Source organism: Bombina bombina, chromosome 11 (assembly GCF_027579735.1).
Source record: "Bombina bombina isolate aBomBom1 chromosome 11, aBomBom1.pri, whole genome shotgun sequence".
In the NCBI taxonomy this organism is placed as follows: domain Eukaryota; kingdom Metazoa; phylum Chordata; class Amphibia; order Anura; family Bombinatoridae; genus Bombina; species Bombina bombina.
Window position 1 is genome coordinate 37,915,997 of NC_069509.1, and position 26,765 is coordinate 37,942,761.

Here is a 26,765-nt window from a genome sequence, read left to right on the forward strand (position 1 = left end):
AGAAGGTTTTACAGCATCCCTCACCCAGTTTGGTGGTTATAACATGTTGGTTCATCTAGTTTAATTAAACATACAAAGATTTGCAAAAGTGACCTTGTTTTTGCTTGTAGATTTGACTCCTTTTATGGTGACAAGGCTACGCAGCGAGAAGTCTACATAGGCTCAGTGTCACCAATTCTCCCTCACTTACTAAATGGGCAGAATGCAAGCGTGTTTGCATATGGACCTACAGGGGCAGGTTTGTAACTCCCCATGCGACTATTGCACTGAATTGTTGTGGTTGTTGCATTTATGTTAAATGAAATTTCTATCTTCAGGGAAGACGCACACTATGTTGGGGAGCCCAGAACAGCCTGGTGTGATCCCTCGTGCAGTCAGAGATCTATTCCAAATGACAAGAGCAGAAGAAGAAAGCCCTGCAGGAGAGAATTGGTCATTCACTATAACCATGTCTTATGTGGAGATTTACCAGGAAAAGGTAAGTGCCAAACAAAGCTATGGGATTTAGGGGTTCACGGTTCTTCCACTCCAGTAACTCATGTTAAGCATACATTAATGCTTGTCATCCATTATTCAGGTAATGGACCTTCTGGAGCCCAAAAACAAGGACCTCCCTATACGAGAAGACAAAGATCACAACATCCTGATCCAAGGCTTGACTCAGAAATCCATAAACAGCTTTGCAGATTTTGATGAGATTTTCATCCCAGCCAGCATGAACCGCACAGTGGCCTGTACCAAGCTGAACAACCGATCCAGCCGCAGCCATGCTGTTCTACTCATAAAGGTCTGGTTAACGACGCTAACGTATTAACTGTGGTGCAGAGCTTGTGACGATAACTCTTCAGCAAATGTAATGTCCGGTGCTCTGCATGTAAACCATATGTAGGTACTGTCACAATCCTGATGCTGTAGAATATATTGCATTACAATAGAAATATCAAAGTTCTACTAAAGTTGAGGGTACTGGATTTCTGTTTAAAGGCACTAAAGCCATATTTCTCACTGTATTGGCGAATTGCATAAACCTAATAGTCTGCTCCATCTTGGGACCCCCATTCTGTTAATACTTCCTGATTCTGCTCAACCCAGTGCTTGACAAACCCAGGAGTCGGGGAGCTCTTAGTTTTACCCATGGGTTTTAACTTTCTTTTTTTTTGTGTGTGGTTATTCTCCATATATCTGTATACAAATACCACTGGCTGGCTTCTACATTTTTAAATGGATGTGTCAACCCCCCTGGCTTAACCCACTCTGTTAATCTGCCTTAAACTTTTTTTTTTTTCTCCACAAGACAGTACAGGCAATGAGACGCTGTACCACTTGCTATAATGTAGCTTCTGCTTAGGCTGTGCACCCAGACTTGGATTTTATACAGTTATACTTTACTGAAGAAATTGCTTTTACAGTTGTTGGAATCCAAAATGTAATCCCTCAATTTTACTTTCAATATAAAATGTTTGTCTGGTTTTGTTAAATACCTCAATTTGTGCTTGTTCCAATTCCTATAGAACCTGTACACACTACACAATGATTGCTTAAAGTAGCACATAACTTCTGCACTGTGGTACTTGCTTATATACATAGTATGTATCATCAATTAATGTTGCTGTTTAAACTGCACTGGTTGAAGGGCCAAAATACTTCAGGAAACTAAAAAATGACTGAATCATATGAATGTACAATTTAAACATTGATTTCTCACTGGCTCATAAGTAATTCACCCTACTTTACCTTATTGTGACATCTCACAAATATATAAACTTTCTCTGAACAGGAACATTTCTTTTATAAAAGACTTGAGTACATTTTCATATACTTTCCCTTAAATATAACAAAGGGAAAACAAAACTTTTTTTTTTTTTTTTTTTTTTTTTTTTTTTTGGGGACGACCACGTCTAAAAATTAAAAAATAACATCTTGTTGCTGTAATTTTCACCCACCATTTTTTCTTATTTGGAGCAGCCAATCTCTGCTAGTTTCTGCACAACACCAGCCTAGTCAGTAGTCCTTAGACTGCAAAACCATGCTGCAGTTAAGGTTATCTGCTGTCAAGTGGGGACATATGTATCAGGGTTAGCAGTGTGCAGTTACATCACTGATAAGGAAGTTCACAATTTTCAGAGCTAAATTTACATTCAGAGGGTCAAATACAGTGTATTGCAAAGTTATTTTACTAACCATAAATGTGTATTCAAATCTCAAGGGATAGGATCAGACAGTGCTTTGTTAACTAGTTAGTAACAGGGACTATTAGGAATTTGTAGTCTACTCCAGAATTTGTTTAAAGATAGTTAAAGGGAAGGTAAACATTGATGACTGTTAGCCCAGTTTTAAAAAATACTATTAAATACATGGGCACTTTCATTCATCAAAGTTTAGAAAGCAGCTGTTTTGGTTAAAAACATACCTTCTCTTCACAGCTGGAGCAGCTTCCCCCGCACGGAGATCCTATTTTCACACGTCGGCAATGACTAATCCGGCTTCCTCCAGTCACGGCATGGCCTCAGGCAATGACTACTCTGGGGGGGGGGGAAGCAGTGATTGGAGGAAGCTGGATTAGTCATTGCTGACGTGTGAAGAGGATCTCTGTGTGGGGGAAGCTGCTCCGACTGAAGGAGAAAGTTAAAGGATTACTTTCTGTTATAATTTTTAAGCTAAACAACTAACATATTAAAGTTAATAAACATTAATTAAAACCTACTGACCTATATTTTCTCCAAAACGAAGTTTCATAACGTTATAAAAGTTATCTTTTTATTCGCCGATGATGTCACGTTATCCTGCCCACTATTTTCAGCACTGTTCAAAATACTTAAACCAATAACTTTGTGTTTAAAGCACCTTTTTGAAACCTAGGTATTGTAAACGGATTGGTACAGAGCAAAAGATACCCACGGAGTGGGTTTGGCAAACAATTGCATTTGCAGACAAGATTTCTGATATACTGTAGATATGTTAATGAAATGCTATTGATAAAAAGCGTATTTGGGGTAGTTAGTTAGTAACAGGCATAGAAAATATTTACTTACAGTGGCCCTTTAAGTTTTTATAAATAAAACGGCTGCTTTGTAAAGTTTGAATGAAAGTGCCCCTGTTTTTAATAAAAAAAATTATTTTTTTTAAACCGGGCTTTCATTCATCAAAGTTTACCTTCATTTTAATCCCTTTATTACCCATTCCCAAGTTTTGCATAAGACATGAAACACAAAAATTGTCTTTAATGATACATTTAGAAGTAAATAAAATCGCATGCTCTGTTATCTAACTTGTTTTTGTTCTTTTGATTTACTGTTGAAAAGGATACCTAGTTAGACCCTGAGCTGCTGATTGGTGGCTGCACATATATGCCTCATCTTATTGGCTCACCCAGTGTAATCCACAAGATCCCAGTAGTGCAATGCTGCTTCATCAAAGGATACCAAGAGAATTTTATATATATATATATCATTTTATATTTTTTTTTTTTTAAAGCACAAAAGGTCTTATTCCAGATTAGAATTTTTTTGTTTTAAATTTAAATCTGTTGCATTGCTCTGCAGGTGCAGAAACGCCAGAAAGGGCCACCCTTCCGGCAGCTGACAGGAAAACTGTACTTGATAGACTTGGCTGGTTCAGAAGATAACCGTCGCACCGGGAACAAAGGAATCCGTCTGAAAGAGAGCGGCGCCATTAACTCCTCACTGTTTACTCTCAGCAAAGTAGTAGATGCCTTGAATCAGGGACTGCCCCGTATTCCCTACAGGGACAGCAAGCTAACCCGGCTCTTGCAGGTGAGCACAGGCTAGTGGTCATTCACTTGGCAATAGCGGCAGATATTGATGTGGGATATCACTATTATATACAGATGTTTGTGTACAGCTTAGTCCTTGTACATGTGTGGTATATAAAGCAATGAGCTGTTCATGTGACTCTATCCCGTTTAACTCTTATGTCTGAGTGCATCGTCCTCACTTCACCTGATTAGTAGTAGGGTAATGTGCAATTGCTGATTTAACGTCTGTGTTTTTTTTCTCCTTTCTCAGGACTCTCTGGGAGGATCTGCGCACAGTGTAATGATAGCCAACATCGCTCCTGAACAGAAGTATTACTTTGATACGCTGACCGCACTGAACTTTGCTGCTAAATCAAAGATGATAATCAACAAACCTTTCAGCCAGGAGACAACACAAGTGTTAGGTGAGGGTTCATTGGTGAATGGTACGGGGCTTCAATACTGTAAGATTTCCCCCCCCCCCTGTTCTAATATTAATTAACCCAATGCATAGGAGATCAAACCTTCTTCCTGTCCTCCTCCACCAATACGATGGCATTTTACTGTTTGTACCTTGTTTGCACAATCTGCAACCCTACACCAGAGGCTTTACTTATACTGCCATGTTGAATTATTTGGAGGGGTCTTTAAATATCTTCATTGACATTAATAATGTTGGTTCCCCTGACATCCTTTCTTTTAGCTTGTTTCAAGATGTAGATCATATTTAGTTTTTCTGATCCTTAAAGGGATATCCGAGACAAAATTGGAATCCACATGGATACATTTCAGTTTCGAACAAAGCATTTTTGTAATACATGCATTAGCAAAAATGCTTTTTGTAAGTTATAGCTGTTTCAAATGTGTATTTGTTTTAAACAGCACTTGTACCATCTGTTAATGACTCATTTGGTTAATTGCTGACATAATACAAGCCCCACTAGTTATCTGAGCAGCTGCAGTATAAAATGCTGGTGCACTAAGAATATCTAGCTATGCTGCACATGCAGAGTTAAATACTAACACTAAAACAGTGATCACTTTTACTAGAACGATTTTTGCCAATAAATGTACATTGCAAATATGTTTCTATACAGATGTAATTCATCTGCATTTAAATTCTGACCGGAATGTCCCTTTTTAAAGAACAAGGAACAGCAATGTTTGCTGTAGGCAAATTAGTTAATTAAAGGGACATAATACTCATATGCTAAATCACTTGAAACTGATGCAGTATAACTGTAAAAAGCTGACTAGAAAATATCACCTGAGCATCTCTATGTAAAAAAGGAAGATATTTTACCTCACAATTTCCTCAGCTCAGCAGAGTAAGTTCTGTGTAAAAAGTTATACTCAGCTGCTCCCAGCTGCAGGTAAACAAATTTAAAAAAATGAAGAAATGAACAGCAGCCAATCAGCATCAGCAGTGCTGAGGTCATGAACTCTTACTGTGATCTCATGAGATTTCATAGTAAGCTTCCTTTACCTGATTGGTGAAATAATATGAGAGTTCACGAGGCTCATCCTTTCAGCTGTCCCAGGACAGACACACTAAAATGCTGCTTAGAAATCCTTTACAATGGGAGGTGGCTACTGAGGAACTTTTGAGGTAAAATATCTTTTTTTTTTTTTTTTACGTAGAGATGTTCAGGTGATATTTTCTAATCAGCTTTTTACAGCTATGCTGCATCACTTTCAAGTGTTTAAACATTTGGGTATTATGGCCCTTTTAATGAAATGGTTTGTTACAAAGTAATCATCGTTTTAGCAAGGCCGATTTTGATCATTTTTAGCGCACGCAACTTTGTGTGGGGTCTTATTGGGTCTGGTTTCACTAGTTTATCTGAATTTAAGTTGCGTCTTCTACTGCAGCTCATCCCACCATGAAAAGACCGCGGGAGGATGTGGAGGCTGCTCCCCGTCAGCCAAAGAAATCCAAATTTGAAAGCATCGTAGAGGAGTCATCTCCTACAGAAACGACACTGAAGTAAGTTTTGTTTTGCACAGTGTGTGCGCTAACCATAACGTGTAGTTTTAAATCTGTTCAGAGACCTGAGCTTTGGTCTTCAGTCATGTGCTGTCTTCTCAGGCGGAAGCTTAAGCTGGCATCGCTAGACAGCACAGTTGTTGAGAGGCTGCTAAAGCTCGACCAGATGCTCTCCTCAACGGCCTTGACGGAAACAAAGCTGCTGAACACCCCCAAGCGGGAGCGCCTAGCTCTGATCAAAAAGTTGGAGCAAAGTCAGATGGAGATAAAGGTGAAATATGTAATAGGCCTTTGACTAGCAGTATTTTAGAAAGCCGTGAACCAATCACAGATTACTTTTTTATTTTAATAGATATTAAAAGAGAAACATAAGGAGTATGAACAGCAGATAGCTCAATCGTCTGGTCGGCTGGAGAAATCCACTAGCTCAGATTGTGGCCTTTCTGACTCCAGTGTCAGTGAAAATACATTCAGGGCCCCTCTGAGGTGTCGCAATACATCGATTAAAAGCAGAAAGGTTCTCCGGGTCCAGCCCTTGCAGCGTAAGTATTCAGCATATTTAACACCATATGTTGGATTAAAAGAATAAGATCATGGTTAGGTAACCCTTTTTGTTTTTAAAATTGGCTTTATTCCAAATGAAAGAATGGTACTGAACTTGGAGGCACAGCTCCTGTTTTGATATTACATAGGCTAATTCTGTTTTATCAATCATAAAATATACATAAATGTGACTGTATTCCATAGGTTTAGCATGTTAATGACTAACAATGGACTAGAGTGCTTTGCTAATTTCAGGCTTACATTAGGAATAATGGTGTTATGTTATTACATTTGAAAGTTTAGTTAGTGTGACTAGCGGTACTGTTCAGCATAGCTATTCCACAATGCAGACATTTCAGCATAAATGTCAATTTTGTCATTTTTCTGGTAGAACATTTCCTCCTGTGCTAAAAACTCAGTTACTGTTGAGATCCATGATGATAGCCGAGGGATCGTTTACTTTTCCAGTTTTTAACTATTAAAAATGTAATATGTCATAATGACAAATTGATTTAAAAATGGTTTAAATTTTATTTTTGGAGTTTTATTCAGCAACTAAGTTTAAATAGTTTATCTAGCTTTTCAGTCTCGGCTATTACTTTCTTTCCAATGGCCACAAATTCATTACTTTTGGGAATTCAGAACCTGGCCACCAGAAGGAGGCAGACACCCCAACCAAAGGCTTAAATACTCCTCCCACTTCCCTCATTTCCCCCCCCCCCCCCCCCCAGTCATTCTTTGCCTTTCGTCCCAGGAGGTTGGCGGAAAAGTGTCAAGTTTTCAATACTCTCTTATGGAGGGTAATACTCTTCAGCATGGGACTGAAGTTTTTAGTAGTCCTGCCAGCCTCATAGTGACAGCATGGGTCAAAGTTAGAGTCCAGAGATGCAGGGAGAGTCTTTCTGCCAAACCATCCCGACTCGTATTAACAGCTTCACAAGCAATCAGGGTTGACGAGTTTCGCTGCCTGCTTTTTTTTTTTCTCAAGTCCATGGCAGAGTCGACGCTACTTTCTGTCACACTTGAAGGGTTGTTCTAGGGTGTAGATTCTGTAAGAATTTTTTTTTTTTTTTTTTTTAACTTTCATCATGGATGTATTGTAATTTCAACTGTTTATCCGAGAGGGGTTGCATCCTTTTGGGGGATAACTTTAACATGGGGTCTCAGTGAGGCCCCTTGTATCAAGGGTTAATATCTCCTGAGGGGGATTATTGAACAGTGGGGGTTTATAATCATGTTTATGTGATTCTGTCTGCTACTGTGTAGTGTTGCTTCGGCTCATGGCTATTTTGGAACATAGCAGCCTATGTCTAGTGATGCAGCCTTTTCGATCGGGCACGCTTTTGTATGGACTACACGTTTACCTTGTGACTCCATTTCAATTTTCCTGACTGCGTGGCGACTGAGAAATCCTGGTCCGCTGGTGTCTAGTTTTCTATAGGAAACAGTGTCCCAGTTATGGAGGTTTCTTGGAGACGGGTGTCTCTGATTCTGACTCTCTAATTCTTGTGAAGAATCTGTATTGGCCTGGGTGATGCATGCCCATTAGTTATGTTCCAAATGCCATTTTAGAGTACTCTGTTCTTTGGGATCGGGAAATCAAGTGCCCACTGCATCAGTCTCTGGATTCTATTTCTCACGAGACAAGTTCCGTACCATCAACTCCTACTACGCATGCAGGTAACCCAAACGCTACTTATCCTTTCTAGGGAGTTTGCTCTGTTCTCACCGGAGGTTACGACACGGTTCTGCATGTCCATATCTCTGGCGCTGGCACATCTGCACCTCCCAGGAATGTGCTTACGATATTGTCTGTTTTGTTAACCGGGGCTTGTCAGGTGTGGGATTGCCTGGTTCAGTTAAGCCCCCTGGGGGAGCGACTACCCCTGAGACCTCAGGGGTCAATTTTCAGGGCTGGTGTTTACTTTTTGTCCCGGCGGAGGTATGGTCTAATGCTCATGTTGTGGTGTGATACTTCCTTCAGGATCTTTCCTCTCTGGAATGGATACTCGCTATTTTGTGGTCGCACTGTTTACAAAAGTCTGACGTATCTCCATCGGGGGGGGCGGCAGCGGCTCTATGTGGCCTTGACAGTGCTAGGGGCCCTAGGTTTCAGGCTGGTCCTGACTGAACTAGGCCTCAAGGACAGAATTATTTGTACCCAGACACGTGGCACCTTTTTTTGTCTGGTCCGATGAGGGCACCTAGTGATCACAATGGGATTTGTGTGTTTTTTTTTTTATTTTTAATTTTACAAGCTTCAACTAGCATCCTGAGAGGACTTGAGGGTCTGTGGTTGCTTAGGGACATGGAGGGATTGGTTCAGTCTTAATTTGCCGTTCAATCTAGTGGGCCAGGACTCTGTTGAGATCCACGGCGCAAGTCGTTTCCGAATTTTTGCATTCTTTTTTCCTTGGGTGTGGTCCTCTGGAACGTTAATCTGAAAGGATTATGGAGACTAGCCATTCTACTTTCAGGTGACTCTGTTGTTTTCATTTCCCTTAGTGCTGCTCTTGGGGCCTTTGGGTTCTAGAGAAATTACGTGACTGTCGCAGCCTAGTACCTTGCTGGGGTGGTGTTGACCTCCGGCTAAGGGTGTTCACTTCCATTTGGCCTGGGAATTATGAGTGAGTCCTGTACCCGTTCTCCGGGGTTCTCGTTCCCTGAGGGTGTGTGTTCTAGGACAATTCTGGGTCCCGTGTCTGGAGTTCTTGTCTTGGATCCTTCTTGGATGTTTGGAGACTTATGATCTGGTGGACTGGTTCGGGACAACCCAGTTTTTTTTGTATGTTCTTTCTGGGACCCTATGTTGTGACATAGGGGCTAGCTCTTTGGACTTGCAAACAAGTAGGCCATAGTTCACAGCCACCTTCAGGTACTGGTTATTAACTTTAAGGCCTGACTTGTCCTTCGGACAGAGGGTGCTCCTCCATGGGGCTTTTTTTTTTTTTTCTCTCATTAGGTCTGTTTTGATCATTCTAGGGCTTCATTTTTTTTTTCGGGGGGGGGGGGGGTCCTCTCTAGAGGGTCTTTGTCCTGTGTGTATGAGGCTGCATCAGGTGGCTTTCTGTAAGGGGCAGCATCTGCTGCTCTGTGGGCTCTATTCCACCTGTTGAAAATTGATCTCTCTATGTAGACTGTCTAAGAGTTGTCAGGTCTTCCTGCGGTTCTATTGCACTTTTCTCTGTTCCAGGTCCTAGGCGGTTCTCCTTGGGAGTGCCTTATTTTGGAAGAGCGGATTGGGTTGGCACCCGTGCTCTGTTGAGGTGGTTGAGTCCCCCCTCTTCCATTCCCTGGGGGCTTGTGGTTGGGGTCTTTCTGTTCCCTGGTTTATCAGACATGTCTGTCGCTTGAGTTGGGCTGGTGTTAGCGCAGCAGATCTCAGATCCTGCTCCATTTCTCTTGTAAGGTGTATCCAGTCCACAGATTCATCCATTACTTGTGGGATATTCTCCTTCCCAACAGGAAGCTGCAAGAGGACACCCACAGCAGAGCTGTCTATATAGCTCCTTCCCTAACTGCCACTCCCAGTCATTCTCTTGCAGCTCTCGACAAGAAAGGAAGTATCAAGAGATATGTGGTGAATTAATGTAGTTTATCTTCAATCAATAGTTTGTTTTTTTAAACAGTACCGGCGTTGTACTGTTTACCTCAGGCAGAAATTAGGAGAAGAGTTTTGCCTGAGGTTTTTGATCTTAGCAGGTTGTAACTAAGGTCCACTGCTGTTCTCACACATAACTGAAGAGTATGGGAAAACTTCAGCTGGGGGAATGGCCTGCAGAATTAACTGCTCTGAGGTATGTTCAGTTTTTTTTTTTTTTTTTCTAGAGATAAGGTCTAGAAAATGCTGACAGTGCCTGATATATTTAAGGTAAGCCTGATTACAGTGATTTAACAAATGACTTGGCTCATGCTTCCAGTAAAGGGTAATCGTGTTACTTGCTCTTAGTATGTAAAACGTTTGCATGATATATAAAAAAAAACGTTTTTTACTGAGGGTGATAAATCTTTATTTGGGGCCTAGTTTTCCACATGGCTGACTAGATTTCTCCTATGAAGAGAAAACAAAAATGGGATGGATGAAAGTGTAATAGCAAGAACTCCCCACATGCATGTGAAATTGTATATATACTCAACGATCTTCACTGCTCCAAAAAATGTGTAAAGGAATGTAATTATATATAATGACAAGTAAGAGTCCACTAACAGGAGTCTGCCCACCACACGTTTCCCACAACAACGCTGGTGGTGATGAAAGGAGCGTAGGATTAACAGTGCTTCTGTAGCCGGAGTTCATATGATCAAACAGCATATAGTGCACAACAACCACAGTAATCAGACCTGTCTTTTATCCGGATCATATAAAACAAGCATACAAATAGGCTGACTATGGATCAGTCACTTTACCTTCGTACTTGATGCCGTTGCGTCCTGCTCGATATCACAGCTGAGTCCTGTGTCCGCCTTCAACGGCGGTTATGTCAATCTCGGAACCTCCTCCTGTTACGAGCGCCAAAGCGGTGTGTGTACTTACGGTCTTCACCCTAGGTTAGTGCTCACTTCCTGGCCAAAACCGGTAAGATGAAAAGCAAAAAATGGATTTCTCCTAGGAGTAGTTATTTATGGCCCTTTCACTTTGAGTGCATGGTGGGAGGGGCCTATTTTCGCGCTCTAATTGTGCAGTAGTTTTTACATTCTGAGACATCCAGCTTCCCTGAAGGAGTCCCCTGACATATTGGACCTCTGTAAAGGGTTTTTGTGCCTGCAAAAGTAGTTTTATGGGCAGGTAGGTTTTACAGTTTTTCTGCTTCGTTTTTGAGCCTGAGGGGTTAATCATCAATTTGCAAGTGGGTGCAATGCTATTTTAGTCTATTATACACACTGTAAAAATTTCGTAGCGTTTACTTAATTTCTCTGCGTCTGACTGCTTTGGAGATTGAACGCTTGATTTTATCAAAGCTTGGTTTCTCTGAGTCGGTCATTGACACCTTAATTCAGGCTCGAAAGCTGGTCACTAGGAAAATCTATCATAAGATATGGTGTAAATATCTTCATTGGTGTGAATCCAAAGGTTACTCATGGAGTAAGGTCAGGATTCTTAGGATATTATCTTTTCTCCAAGAAGGATTGGAGAAGGGATTGTCAGCTAGTTCCTTAAAGGGACAGATTTCTGCTCTGTCTATTCTTTTGCACAACCGTCAGGGCGTTTTGTCAGGCTTTAGTTAGAATCAAGCCTGTGTTTAACCTGTTGCTCCGCCATGGAGTTTAAATTTAGTTCTTAAGGTTCTGTAAGAGGTTCCGTTTGAACCTTTGCATTCCATAGATATTAAACTTTTGTCTTGGAAAGTTCTGTTTTTAGTAGCTATCTCCTCGGCTCGAAGAGTTTGAGTTATCTGCTTTACAATGTGATTCCCCTTATCTCATTTTCCATGCAGATAAGATAGTGTTACGTACCAAACCTGGTTTTCTTCCTAAGGTGGTATCTAATAAAAATATCAATCAGGAGATTGTTGTTCCTTCACTATGTCATAATCCTTCAAAGAAGGAACGTCTATTACAGAATCTTCATGTGGTTCGTGCTTTAAAATTTTATTTACAAGCTACGAAGGATTTTCGTCAAACATCTGCTTTGTTCGTGGTCTACTCTGGGCAGAGGAGAGGCCAAAAGACTTCGGCAACTTCTTTCTTTTTGGCTAAGAAGTACAATATGCTTAGCTTATGAGACTGCTGGCCAGCAGCCTCCTGAAAGAATTACAGCTCACTCCACTAGAGCGGTAGCTTCCACATGGGCTTTTAAGAATGAGGCTTCTGTTGAACAGATTTGTAAGGTGGCGACTTGGTCTTCGCTTCATACTTTTTCTAAATTCTACAAATTTGATACTTTGCTTCTTCGGAGGCTATTTTTGGGAGAAAGGTCTTACAGGCAAATTTGATGTTTAACTCAACTGAGGCTTCCTTTGGGAGAAAAGTGTTTCAAGCTGCAGTGCCTTCAATTTAGGTCCACTTGCCTTGTTCCCTTCCTGTACATTTTGTCCTCTAGCTTGGGTATTGGATTCCCAACAGTAATGTGTGAACTCTCCCTACCATTGAAAAGAAAACAATGTATGCTTAAAGGACCAGTCAACACATTAGATTTGCATAATCAACAAATGCAAGATAACACGACAATGCAATAGCACTTAGTCTGAACTTCAAATTAGTAGATTTTTTTTTTTTGATTTTTTTTGATTTTTTTTTTTTATTATAACAAATTTTAAAGTATGTTTATTTCCACTCCCCTTGTACCATGTGATAGCAATCAGCCAATCACAAATGCATATATGTATAGTCTGTGAATTCTTGCACATGCTCAGTAGGAGCTGGTGACCCAAAAATTGTAAATATAAGACTGTGCACATTTTTTTTTTTTTTAATGGAAGTAAATTGGAACGTTGTTTAAAATTACATGCTGTATCTGAATCATGAAAATTTAATTTAACTTGAGTGTCCCTTTAACTAGATTTTTTTTTTTTTTTTTTCCCCTCCCCTGTTCTTCTGGCTCCTCTAAACCCCTAGTGTTTCCTACGTTTTCCTCTGTTTAATTACTGGGGGAGGAAGGGAAGTGGGAGGGATACTTATAGCTTTGTCCTGGTGGCCGGGTGTTAACAGTAATTCATTTGTGGACTCTCCCTGACAGGAAAGAAAATAATTAATCATGTAAGTATAAATTTGTTTTTTTTTCTCAGTCTTGGATAGTGGAACACCACAACCACACATGAGCCATTCAGCTTCCTACATGGCCGCATCGCCAGCATGTATTTGTAATTTTAGGAAATAGGGGATAGTGTACCATCTATATAATTTTATATTAAGCTCTACTATATTTAAATATATTGAGGATTTTATTGTGGATTGAAAGATCTGGGAACAGGTTTAATAATGCCTAGATTTCCCCCCCCCCCCAGCTCTCTAAGGGTGAGTGTAGCCTGGTTGAGTTTGAATCAATAGTTTATAAATAAGAGAAATTGTATGTCTTGGTGGGCGTGATGTAACGCAGAGACGTTTATAGTTAGTCATGGGTCTTGTCATATTTTCTGCTTCAGTTTGTTTGTGGACGAAGTTATGGACTCTGTAAACCATTGTCTAAAGCAGTCTAGGCCTTGAATAATTCCTCTTTGTTGTTTTCAACTATATGATGAATTGGTAGGTCAATGAGTTCTTTTTATGTGTGGTTTTGTTTTTCAAGATACGATGAGTCCACTGATTTCACCCTTGTGGGATTACGCCTCCTGGTCAGCAGGAGAAGGCAAAGAGCACAGAAGCAGAGCTGTGTATATGTGTGTAGCTCCTCCCTTCCCCCCCCCCCCCCCACCCCAGTCATTCTCTTTGCCTGTGTTATTGAATTCAGGCTGATGGTGACGGCAATGGACATTAGCCCGGACAGATGGCTCAGCATGCTAAGGCACTGGAGCTGAGCTCTGTAAGAACCTGAGGGTTGCAGGTCAATCCTCGGTGAGGTCCCTCAACCTTTTCATCCTTCTAAGCTTTATAAAATGAGCAGCGCCTTGTGTCACTTAATTTTCCGTTTGTTCGTTCTGCCTCAGACCTATGCGGTTAATCATACTCGGGCAATGGAACGAAGATTTTGCAAAGTTGTCTCCTCAAATAACTCTTGATCCGGAGACGAGGGACTCTTTTCTATGATAGTTGTCTCTGGAGTCTAGCGGAATCTGTTCTTCTTTTAGACTTCCTGAAACTTAGAGCGAGCTTCAAGGCTCTTCTGGTCTGGCCTCAGTTGGCTTCAGCCCAGTTTCTTTCTTGCTGTCAGCGTTCCATATCCCAGGGGTGGACACTTGGTCAGCAGCCTTCTGAAAGAGTTTCGGCTCCTTCCACCTGGGCTGTTGCTTCCTCTGACATTTTAACAAAATACTTCAGTTTAGCTGATTTGCAAGGCTGCGCCTTGGTCTTCCAATTTTTTCATTTTTACAAATTTGATATCTTTGCTTCGGCTGGAATGTTTTTGGGAGTGAGGTTTTTCATGCAGTGGTGCCTTCCGTTTAGGTTCCCTGTCTTGTCCCTCGCTTTTCATCCATGTACTATAGCTTTGGTATTGTATCCTTCAAGTAAGGATGAAATCCGTGGACTCATCGTATCTTTGAAAGGAAATTTATGCTTACCTGATACATTTATTTCTTTTTTCGATACGATGAGTCCACGGGCTGCCCTGTTCTATTTAGACAGGTCTTTATTTTTGTTAAACTTCAGACACCTCTGCACCTTGGCTTTTCCTTTCTCTTCCTAACTTCGGTCGAATGACTGGAGTGGGAAGGGAGGAGCTATATATACAGCTCTGCTGTGGTGCTTTTTGCCTCCTCCTGCTGACCAGGAGGCATAATCCCACAAATAAGGATGAAATCTGTGGACTCATCGTATCAAAGAAATAAATTTATCAGGTAAGCATAAATTTCCTTTTTAAAGGATGTGAGGGCCCTAATCAATTTGCCACCCAGTAGTTTGAGTGGTGATGGTCTGGAAGATAAGTAGGGGAATTGTATGAGGGCTTTATCCCAGATTCTAAGGGTTTCTGTAATTTTTCAGGTTTGGGGTGAGAGGTGATGTGTTTCAACACCCAGCAAAAGGTGCGAATATGTGAAGTTGGTAACATATCTAGTTCTATAGTGACCCATATTTCCTGGCGTGAGTGAAAATACCAATCCAGGATTGGTTGTAGGTGTATTGCTGTTCTATACTATAAGAGTTCAGGCAAGGCATTCCGAGACAACCCTGGATTTTAGGAGTCATGTTTTTATTTTTTCTACAGCTTTTGGAAGTGTCTATTTCTCAGGAATAGGTATTGGTGTTTGTAGTAGATATAGAATTTGTGGGAATTTTAATATGATCCGGCCAATCCATTAATTTTTTTTTTTTGCCCCGCCTCCACTCTTTTTTTTTGAGTATAGAATAGTCTGAATATAGTTTATAGATGCGTTAATTCCCATTTATTTTAGGGAAGAATGACACCAGGGGATGTTAATCTTAACATTAATCGATAATTCAGTTAACACTTGTTCTGAAATTGACAGTGTAGCATAAAATTTGCTTTTATCTTAAAGGGACATGAAACACAAAAAAAATTATTTCATGATTTAGAAAGAGCATGCAGTTTTTAAATAACTTTCTAATTTACTTCTATTATCTAATTTGCTTCATTCTCTTGATATTCTTTGCTTAAAAGCATATCTAGATATGCTCAGTAGCTGCTGATTGGTGGCTTCACATAGATGCCTTGTGTGATTGGCTCACCCATGTGCATTGCTATTTTTCAATAAAGGATATCTAAAAAATTAAGCAAATTAGATAATAGAAGTAAATTGGAATGTTTAAAATTGTATTCTCTGTCTGAATCATGAAAGAAATGTGTTGGGTTTAGTGTCCCTTTAAGGACACAGCTTTCAGTTTGCTCAATTGTTTTATGACGGAAAAATTCCGTCATGTCCTTAAGAGGTGAAGTTCTATAAAACATTGAGTTGTGCTTATTATAAAAGGGTAAACACTGAACCCAAATTTTTTTTCTTTTGTGATTCAGAGCATGCAACCTAATTTACTCCTATTAAATTTTCCATCTCTGGGTATCTTTATTTGAAATGTAAGTGTAGATGCCAGCTCATTTTTGGTAAACAGCCTGGTTTGTTCTTGCTGATTGATGGATACATTCATTCACCAATAAAGTGCTGTCCTGAGTACTGAACCAAAAAAGTATATTATAAAGTTGCTTAATACTGCATGCTCTATCTGAATCGCGAAAGAATTTGGGTTCAGTGTCCCTTGAAGTGTTAGTTATTAATAAAATGTCCAAAAATCTGCAAAATTACTTTAGTGTAGCCAACTCCACCCCCTTATCTGCTTTACTCCAAACCCTGAGGTATCACGTAACAGTGTGCATGTGTAATTGCATATGCAAGTAATGGCTGTTGAGGAGGGATAACAGGCACTGCTATGATTTGTTTCCATAGGGATAATGTCACATGCTTTGTGCAAGCTTCAGTAGCATACCGTGCACTGCTTTAGTCAGGTGTCATGTGACTATGCCCCCTTCCATGCATGAGTGCATTCTGCTATGGCTTTGTTAGCACCTTCCATATATGGAAATGTCCAGGGGGAGCTTGCTGCATCAAAACTATGCCTGAATTAAAGGGGTTAATGGGTGTTAAAATGAATTGTTTTGCAGGTAAGCTTTAGCTGCATTCTATATTCAGAAACTTGTGTTTTTCACTGATAAATGAAAAGGGAAAATAAAAAATCTTTCTAATTCTCAGATCTTGAAATGCATTTGCTGGCTTCAAGGCTAAATCTGCTACCAATCTGTCCAAAATTGTCTTTGTTGCAAAACAATGCACTTTGTAGCCACATTATGAGTAGCTTTGTCTGCAGACTATAGAGCCCCAGTTTTGGCTTCCATATAAGGCAAATTGTGGGAGGATTTTTTTCTATTGACCTAAACATTAAAGGGAAATTGAACCCAAATTTTCTTTCATGATTGAGATAAGGCATGACGTTTTAAGCAATTTTCTAGTTTACTTCTATGATCAATTTTTCTTTGTTCTCTTGCTATATTTATTTTAAAAGCAGGAATATGAATCTTAGCAGCCAGCCCATTTTATGTTCAGCACCATGGATAGTGCTTGCCTATTGGAGGCTTACATTTACCCACCAATAAGCAAGCATAACCCAGGTTCTCAACCAAAAATGCATCACATTCCTGCTTTTTAAATAAAGATAGCAAGAGAACGAAGAGAAATTAATAGGAGTAAATTAGAAAGTTGCTTTAAAATTGCATGCTCTATCTGAATCATGAAAGAAAATTGTGTTTAGTGTCGCTTTAGGACTCTGTAATTACAATACATTTCTGCTGTGTAACATATCGGCAAAGTTTTCACTGTCTCTTTAAAAAACACAATCTATTTAAAAGGGCTTAGCTTGCAGGAAGGTCAGGCCAACTTTATCTCTACACAAATGTCTTGTCTTATCACTTATGCTTGGGTACAATCTTCACATCACTGGGAGACTGGGGCCTCTAGCTCACATCGCTGTTATATAGAAAATACAAAATATTTCTTGTATAGATGTGGTTTTAAAAGGCAAAAGCAGCAGTTTAAAAATAGGCAATTTACTTTTTTCATTTGAAACAAATTTATTACCGCTAAAAAGAATCATTGGGAAGATATTAAAGGGGAGATCATTTTAAGCTACACTATAGCTAAGATTTATTTCTGGATGAGTAGCAGAATCGTGTCTCTTTAACCTGTTGACATCTTTTCACTAGCTAGGGCTATTTACATGCCAGCTAATGCAGCGCAGCTGTCTTACTGAACATGTCACTAAAGACACTTTCTTCTCTCTTATCAGAAAGCAACCAGCTGCACAGCACACTGGATGAGGGCATCCCAATAATCAAGAAGACTACTTTGGTAAGGGTTAATTGTGTATTTTGTCAGGTGCCATAGCTGCTCCTAGACATTTGATTAGATCTGGCAAAATCCCAGATGCAGTTGACTGACTTGTCTAATGTAGACTATTCCTATTCTGATTTAAACAACCTCATTCTACATTAGCCGGCAAGTTGGCAAACTTCATTTTAGAATGGTTCGTGTAATTTTACAGTGTGAACTTAGTGCATATCCTGGTTTACCCTCCAGACAAAGAGTGACAACCGTGAGAATGAGCCTAGCTGGGATGTTAATTTGCGACCGGACCTGATGGAGAGTGGTCGTGAGAAAATACTTAACCTGCTCAACTGCGGCACTGTGAAAGAATTGAAATCTCTGCAAAAAATTGGAGACAAAAAGGCGAAACTCATTGTGGGCTGGAGAGAGGTCAACGGACCATTCAAGCAGGTGGGGAAGAGGGATGCAGGACTGACACAAGTTATGATTTTAAATCCAAACTTCACTATTGTGGGGAAATAGGCTTCAAGCGTAGAGCCTGTGTTTCTGAATGTAGATCTTAATGGGTACCAGTCTACAGCCAGTTAGTTTTCAAAGCAGTATCAACAGTCTTAAAATGTAACTCATCATATATGTATTTATTTTGTGAAGGTGGAGGATCTGTCCTCCATGGAAGGAATGTCTGCCAAATTAGTATCCTCGTTTATAAAGGTAAGCAGTTTAAATATACTTTTTGTGTTTGTTTGACCTCTTTGGGCCTTTTTGTCTTTGTAGTAGCTTGTTTCTTTTGTTTTATAATTTAAGGGATTTTTTTGGGTTTTTTTGTGCCCGTAAAACCCTATATTGAGATTAGAAAGGATTAATACACACACACACACACACACACACACACACACACACACACACACACACACACACACTTGCTGTGGTTAACATACTTCAGTATCTTCATGTCTTGGTGCACACTGCAATCCATTAATAGTTTGTGATCCTGTAGCTTCCTAGATAGAACATACAGTGATCTGAGATGTCCTCGCAGAAAACTGGACGCAAACAGGAACTGTAAGCGATTTTTAACTTTTCAGCGCTGCTCCACATTAGGCTGTTCTCTGACTGCACTGTAAATTTTCCTTATCACATTTCCTCCAGAGTAACGTGCTGTTTGAAGTGAACAGTCAAATATGCAGTAGCGCTGAAAAAGTAGTAGTAGTGCATTAATTGACAGGCTCTCAGATCGTTTCAAACCCGTCCCCTAGCCTTTCAGTCTGCAAAGCTGTTTTTTTTTTTTTTTCTGAATGTAAAACGTTCATATAAACAATGCACCTTTTTTAGTGTCTGCAGCTAATTTGCAATGCAATTTTCAATTACTGCACTATATTATAAAACTTTAAAAATTGCTTTATTCTACAGTTAACTAACACATTACAATTGAACTGGTGCTTTAGTGTAACTACCTAATTTAAAATTGAATTTTATTTAAAAATGACCTGCAGAAAGTTTTTCACTTAAAAAAAAAAAAAAAAAAAAAATCTCATCAGAGTAAAAAAAGTTGTGTCACTATGCATAACCGAAGGGTAGGGAGATACAAGCTTGTAGTCTCTTATAGTGTGGTGATACACAATTTTTTTTTTTTTATACGTAGGGGGTGTGAGATATGGGTATTTATTTATGTAGCTGTTCTAGAACAATTTAATTTATATTCCAATTACTTAATCTACCTGTAAAACGTTATTGTATAGTAGCACTGGTGTGTCTGGATTTCATTTGAGCTTCTTGAAAGGGACATTGTACTAGAAACCTTTCATATTATGCATCTGAAAGTGCAGGATTTACACCTGTCAGTTCCTGAAAGAGACATACTTACAATTTTAAGGGCTGCTATACTTTTCTAGTGGCGAGGGACACCTGTAAGTGTGACAACCAGTTCAGTCAGGACATGGACACGTTTAACTTTATTATTGCTCAATCACAGAGATGCTGGGCTGTTTGTTGCCTTCTGACTAGATTTTGTGGCCATCTTTGCTCAATATTAAAAGGGTCAAAGGTTTAAAATGCTTTACTTAAAGGTCTTCTGTGTTCACTTGCATTTCATTATCGCTCTTTCCACAGGCAAATATCTTGTGCATCGCCAGCTGAGACGTGATCGTTTGGATTCTACAAGCCGTTATTTTAACCCATCCACATGTAATCTTACTGTATCTCATGGCTGCCGGAGATCTGTAGGCAAACGCTCTGGAGCAACTTCAAACATACGTCCGGAGCTGATTTTATTGTCCTGGAGCTGATTTTAATGTATTATATTTTTTTTTTTTAAGACTGAATTTTAATTTTTGAGTTCTTGGCTCAAATGAAGGTTTGTGAGTAGCAGATAATTACTTGCAGAAACCACTTTTGTAAATAGAAAATAAGACTTTAAAATCACTCGACAAATTCTTTTTGCTCTTAACACCTTGTGGGTGATTAACCCCAAGACTGCCAGAGGATACTAGAATGCATTGTCACGCAGTGTGTTGTACGCCACTCTGGCACCCATGGGGAGGAAATGCTTTTCAAGCTGCATAAGTTCTAAAACCTTTTTAAGGCTGTTCCATAGCAGAACTGAAGTGTATATTCTACTTCAGCATTTTACGCCCCCTTGCAGTTTGTGCTCGTGCTATCAATGAAATACGATGAGGGCAACTTGAGTACAAACTGCCAGGGTGAACCTGGAAAAGTTGTGTAAAACATAGTATTTATTTTTGCTAAGTATGAAGTTAGCTGTGGTTTTTGATCAGGTGCTTCATAAATTTCAGTTCTGTTAGCAAAACTAGCTTTTTCTTTGTATCAATAAACGTTTTTTATTTAAACATACATTTTATATTGTGTTTTTTTTCTTTAACTTTTCCAAATCTTTCCCCTTGCCTCTTGACTGTACATTATCAGGACAGGCTCGGACTGTGTTGGGTTCCTGTCTAATGTAGGGTGACCTCCCTGTCTGCACATTATCAGGTGTATTTCCATCTTAAAGGGACATTAAAGTCAAAATTAAACTTCATGATTCAGATAGAGCAGCAATTTTAAACAAGCTTTCCAATTTACTTCCATTAACAAAAGGTTCAGTCTTTTTATATTTACACTTTGAGTCACCAACTCCTGAGCATGTGCAAGAATTCACAGCATATATGCATTTGTGATTGGCTGATGGCTGTCACATGATACAGGGGGTGTGGAAATAGACATAACTTCGCAATTTAACGGTAGTAAACAAATTTAACAAATTTCAGTTATCTATTTCCACTCCCCTTGTACCATGTGATAGCAATCAGCCAATCACAAATGCATATACGTATAGTCTGAATTCTTGCACATGCTCAGTAGGATCTGGTGACTCAAAAATTGTAAATATAAAAGACTGTGCACATTTTGTTTAATGGAAGTAAATTGGAAAGTTGTTTAAAATTACATGCTGTATCTGAATCCTGAAAATGTAATTTAACCTGAGTGTCCCTTTTTAATACGAGGAGTCAAATGGCATCATTCATTACTTGTAGGAAATACAGAACCTGGCCACCAGGAGGCGGGAAAGACACCCCAGCCAAAGGCTTAAATACCCCCCCCCCCCCACACTCCCCTCATCCCTCAGTCATTCTTAGCCGTCCATCACAGGAGGATGGCAGAGAAGTGTCGGAAGATTCTGGTAAGATCCTAGAAAACGAAACATAGAGGGCGCCACATAGTGCAGGTCAAGCAATCAGGATCCAAATTATTAGTTAGCCAAATAGCTACTCACGTGGTATAAAGCACAGTTGTGCAATATGAGCAGACCGGAACCTCAAGTTGTCCGGTAGACACTCGGGCAGTGTCCCACAGAAGAATGGTAGCAGGGTCCCTCTATCCCACCAGGGGGAGTCCAAGAGAGATGAACGCAGGGCACCTTGATCCCACCAGGGGGAGTTTAGTAGAGGCTGCTGGCAGAAAAGGGCCAGGCTCCTTAATAGTAGCCAAAAAGACACACTATGATCCAAATATGGGGATAGAATATTCCCAGTCAGGCGTATTGTTTCAGCCCTGACTCAAAGGATAATATATGAAGTCACCAGTAGGTAGCAACTGCAAATACTAAAACAAATAGAAGGTAGAGCAATGCTTAAGTCTTCCAAAAAAAGATTAAAAAATAGCAGAGAATGTGGAATTTAAAAATTATTTAATAAAAAGTTTTAAAAAGCAACGTGTTTCTCCGTGTCACAGCACGGTTTAATCAGGCTATATCCTGATGAAACCGTGCTGTGACACGGAGAAACTCATTGCTTTTTAAAACCTTTTTATTTTTAAATTCCACATTCGCTGCTACTCTGCTATTTTTTAATCTCTTTTTTTTTTTTTTTTTAAGAATTAAGCATTGCTCTACCTGCTATTTGTTTTAGTATTTGCAGTTGCTACCTACTGGTGACTTCATATATTATCCTTTGAGTCAGGGCTGAAACAATACGCCTGACTGGGAATATTCTATCCCCATATTTGGATCATAGTGTGTCTTTTTGGCTACTATTAAGGAGCCTGGCCCTTTTCTGCACGCAGCCTCTACTAAACTCCCCCTGGTGGGATCAAGGTGCCCTGCGTTCATCTCTCTTGGACTCCCCCTGGTGGGATAGAGGGACCCTGCTACCATTCTCCTGTGGGAACATCCAGTATACTGCCTGAGTGTCTACCGGATGACTTGAGTTTCCGGTCTGCTCATATTGCACAACTGTGCTTTATACCACGTTAGTAGCTATTTGGCTACCTTTAATATTTTGGATCCTGATCGCTTGACCTGCACTATGTCACGCCCTCTGTTTTGTTTTCTAGGATATCGTTACTGTGGCATAACACGCTAGAGGAGCTGCCAATTTTTCTTCAATAATTTTGGAACACTATATGGGAATTCTTTGAACACTGGTTTTATTTAAAGACACTTTTGTTTTATTTTTAAACTCTAGTTATTACTTATTAGGAATATACCTATTTATATGATTTATTACTTGTGTTAACATGTTTTGCTATTGATATTCACAATCCTGTGATATATATCAGGATACTTATTTCTTTCATGTAATTAGCAAGAGTCCATGAGCTAGTGACGTATGGGATATACATTCCTACCAGGAGGGGCAAAGTTTCCCAAACCTTAAAATGCCTATAAATACACCCCTCACCACACCCACAATTCAGTTTTACAAACTTTGCCTCCGATGGAGGTGGTGAAGTAAGTTTGTGCTAGATTCTACGTTGATATGCGCTCCGCAGCAAGTTGGAGCCCGGTTTTCCTCTCAGCGTGCAGTGAATGTCAGAGGGATGTGAGGAGAGTATTGCCTATTTGAATGCAGTGATCTCCTTCTAAGGGGTCTATTTCATAGGTTCTCTGTTATCGGTCGTAGAGATTCATCTCTTACCTCCCTTTTCAGATCGACGATATACTCTTATATATACCATTACCTCTGCTGATTCTCGTTTCAGTACTGGTTTGGCTATCTGCTATATGTAGATGAGTGTCCTGGGGTAAGTAAGTCTTATTTTCTGTGACACTCCTAGCTATGGTTGGGCACTTTGTTTATAAAGTTCTAAATATATGTATTCAAACATTTATTTGCCTTGACTCAGAATGTTCAACTTTCCTTATTTTCAGACAGTCAGTTTCATATTTGGGATAATGCATTTTAATTTAACATATTTTACCTTAAAATTTGACTTTTTCCCTGTGGGCTGTTAGGCTCGCGGGGGCTGAAAATGCTTCATTTTATTGCGTCATTCTTGGCGCGGACTTTTTTGGCGCAAAAATTCTATTTCCGTTTCCGGCGTCATACGTGTCGCCGGAAGTTGCGTCATTCTTTGACGTTATTTTGCGCCAAAAGTGTCGGCGTTCCGGATGTGGCGTCATTTTTGGCGCCAAAAGCATTTAGGCGCCAAATAATGTGGGCGTCTTTTTTGGCGCTAAAAAATATGGGCGTCATTTTTGTCTCCACATTATTTAAGTCTCATTATTTATTGCTTCTGGTTGCTAGAAGCTTGTTCACTGGCATTTTTTTCCCATTCCTGAAACTGTCATTTAAGGAATTTGATCAATTTTGCTTTATATGTTGTTTTTTTCTTTTACATATTGCAAGATGTTCCACGTTGCAACTGAGTCAGAAGTTACTACAGGAAAATCACTGCACAGTGCTGGAGCTACCAAGCTAAGTCTGCTATTCACTTTTGGTATCTGTTTCTCCAGCTGTTATTTGTATTGCATGTCATGTCAAACTTATTAATGCAGATAAAATTTCCTTTAGTACTGTTACATTACCTGTTGCTGTTCCGTCAACATCTAATTTTCAGAGTGTTCCTGATAACATAAGAGATTTTATTTATTTTAAATCCATTAAGAAGGCTATGTCTGTTATTTCTCCTTCTAGTATACATAAAAGTCTTTTAAAACTTCTCTTTTTTTCAGATGAATTTTTAAATGAACATCATCATTTTGATGCTGATAAATCTTTGTATTTGTTCAAGATGGAATTTATTCGTTCTTTACTTAAAGAAGTGTTATTTGCATTAGAAATAGAGGATTCTGGTCCTCTTGATACTAAATGTAAACGTTTAAATAAGGTAGTTATTCCAGAAGTGTTTTATCTCCCTGATGCTATTTCTGAAGTAATTTCCAGGGAATGGAATAATTTGGGTAATTTATTTACTCCTTCTAGACGTTTAAGCAAATTATATCCTGTGCCATCTGACAGATTAGAGTTTTTTGGGACAAAAATCCCTAAGGTTATGGGGCTGTCTCTACTCCTGCTAATGTACTACTATTCCTATGGCAGATAGTACTTCATTTAAGGATCCTTTAGATAGGAAAATTGAATCCTTTCTAAGAAAAGCTTACTTTTGTTCAGGTAATCTTCTTAGACCTGCTATATTTTTAGCGGATGTTGCTGCAGCTTCAACTTTTGGGTTAGAAGCTTTAGCGCAACAAGTAACAGATCATAATTTTATAGCATTATTATTATTCTATAACATGCTAATAATTTTATTGGTGATACCATCTTTTGATATCATTAGAGTTGATGTCAGGTATATGTCTCTAGCTATTTTAGCTAGAAAAGCTTTATGGATTAAACTTGGAATGCTGACATGTCTTCTAAGTCAACTTTGCTTTCCCTTTCTTTCCAGGGTAAATAATCATTTCGTTCCTTTCCTCACAACAAGGAACAAAAGCCTGATCCTTCATCCTCAGGAGCGGTATCAGTTTGGAAACTATTTCCAGTTTGGAATATATCCGAGCTTTATAGAAACCTATAGCCAGCTCCTAGGTACCTATGAAGGTGCGGCCCTTATTCCAGCTCAGCTGGTATGGGGCAGATTACGTTTTCCTCAAAGAAATTTGGATCAATTCCGTTCTTAATCTCTGGTTTCAGAAACATTGTTTCAGAAAGGTACAGAATTGGCTTCAAGTTAAGGCCTCCTGCTAAGAGATTCTTTTCTTTCCCGTATCCCAGTTAACACAGCAAGGCTCAGCATTTCTGAAACGTGTTTCAGATCTAGAGTTGGCTGGAGTATTTATGCCAGTTCCAGTTCTGGAACAGGGGCTGGGGTTTTATTTTATCTCTTCATTGTACCAAAGAAGGTCAATTCCTTCAGACCAGTTCTGGATCTATCATTATTGAATCGTTATGTTAGGATACCAACATTCAAGATGGTTTCTGTAGGACTATCCTGCCTTTTGTTTAGCAAGGGCATTATATGTCTACAATAGATTTACAGGATGTGTATCTGCATATTCCGATTCATCCAGATTACTTTTAGTGTCTGAGATTCTCTTTTTAGACAAGCATTACCAGTTTTGTGGCTCTACCGTTTGGCCTAGCCTCAGTTCCAAGAATTTTTTTCAAAGGTTCTCGGTGCCCTTCTTTCTGTAATCAGAGAATAGGGTTTTGGTATTTCCTTATTTGGACGATATCTTGGTACTTGCTCAGTCTTCTCATTTTCGTAGAATCTCATACGAATCGACTTGTGTTGTTTCTTCAAGTTCATGGTTGGAGGATCAATTTACCAATCAGTTCATTGATTCCTCAGACAAGGGTAACCTTTTTAGGTTTCTAGATAAATTCAGTGTCTATGACTCTGTCATTGTCAGACAAGAGAAGTTTAACATTGATATCAGCTTGTCAAAACCTTCAGTCACAATCATTCCCTTTGGTAGCCTTATGCATGGAAATGTTGGGTCTTAGGACTGCCGCATCAGATGCGATCTCCTTTGCTCGTTTTCACATGCGACCTCTTCAGCTCTGTATGCTGAACCAATGGTGCAGGGATTACTCAAAGATATCTCAATTAATATCTTTAAACCGATTTTACGACACTCTCTGACATGGTGGACAGATCACCATCGTTTAGTTCAGGGGGCTTCTTTGTTCTTCCGACCTGGACTATAATCTCAACAGATGCTAGTTTTACAGGTTGGGGAGCTGTGTGGGGGTATCTGACGGCACAAGGGGTTTGGGAATCTCAGGAGGTGAGATTTCCGATCAATATTTTGGAACTCCGTGCAATTTTCAGAGCTCTTCAGTCTTGGCCTCTTCCGAAGAGAGAGTTGTTCATTTGTTTTCAGATAAGACAATGTCACAACTGTGGCATACATCAATCATCAAGGAGGGACTCACAGTCCTCTGGCTATGAAAGAAGTATCTCGAATTTTGGTTTGGGCGGAATCCAGCTCCTGTCTAATCTCTGCGGTTTATATCCCAGGTATGGACAATTGGAAAGCGGATTATCTCAGTCGCCAAACGTTGCATCCGGGTGAATGGTCTCTTCACCCAGAGGTATTTCTTCAGATTGTTCAAATGTGGGAACTTCCAGAAATAGATCTGATGGCTTCTCATCTAAACAAGAAACTTCCCAGGTATCTGTCCAGATCCCGGGATCCTCAGGCGGAGGCAGTGGATGCATTTTCACTTCCTGGATGTATCATCCTGCCTATATCTTTCCGCCTCTAGTTCTTCTTCCAAGAGTAATCTCCAAGATTCTGAAGGAATGCTCGTTTGTTCTGCTGGTAGCTCCGGCATGG

At 39.7% G+C, this 26,765-nt stretch overlaps 1 protein-coding gene across 2 annotated transcripts in view; it reads left to right on the top strand.

Moving 5' to 3' along the window:
- KIF22 (kinesin family member 22) overlaps positions 1-20,557 on the top strand; it is a 30,152-nt gene extending 9,595 nt beyond the window's left edge. For both annotated transcript variants that reach the window (XM_053695310.1, XM_053695311.1), the window contains 12 exons: positions 111-238; positions 318-478; positions 578-787; positions 3,543-3,773; positions 4,026-4,179; positions 5,627-5,741; positions 5,844-6,012; positions 6,094-6,283; positions 17,670-17,731; positions 17,960-18,157; positions 18,359-18,418; positions 19,817-20,557. In XM_053695310.1, coding sequence (XP_053551285.1) covers positions 111-238; positions 318-478; positions 578-787; positions 3,543-3,773; positions 4,026-4,179; positions 5,627-5,741; positions 5,844-6,012; positions 6,094-6,283; positions 17,670-17,731; positions 17,960-18,157; positions 18,359-18,418; positions 19,817-19,843 — 1,705 coding nt within the window. In that variant the 3' untranslated portion in view covers positions 19,844-20,557. The remainder of the gene's footprint in view (positions 1-110; positions 239-317; positions 479-577; positions 788-3,542; positions 3,774-4,025; positions 4,180-5,626; positions 5,742-5,843; positions 6,013-6,093; positions 6,284-17,669; positions 17,732-17,959; positions 18,158-18,358; positions 18,419-19,816) is intronic.
- The last annotated feature ends 6,208 nt before the right edge of the window (positions 20,558-26,765 follow it).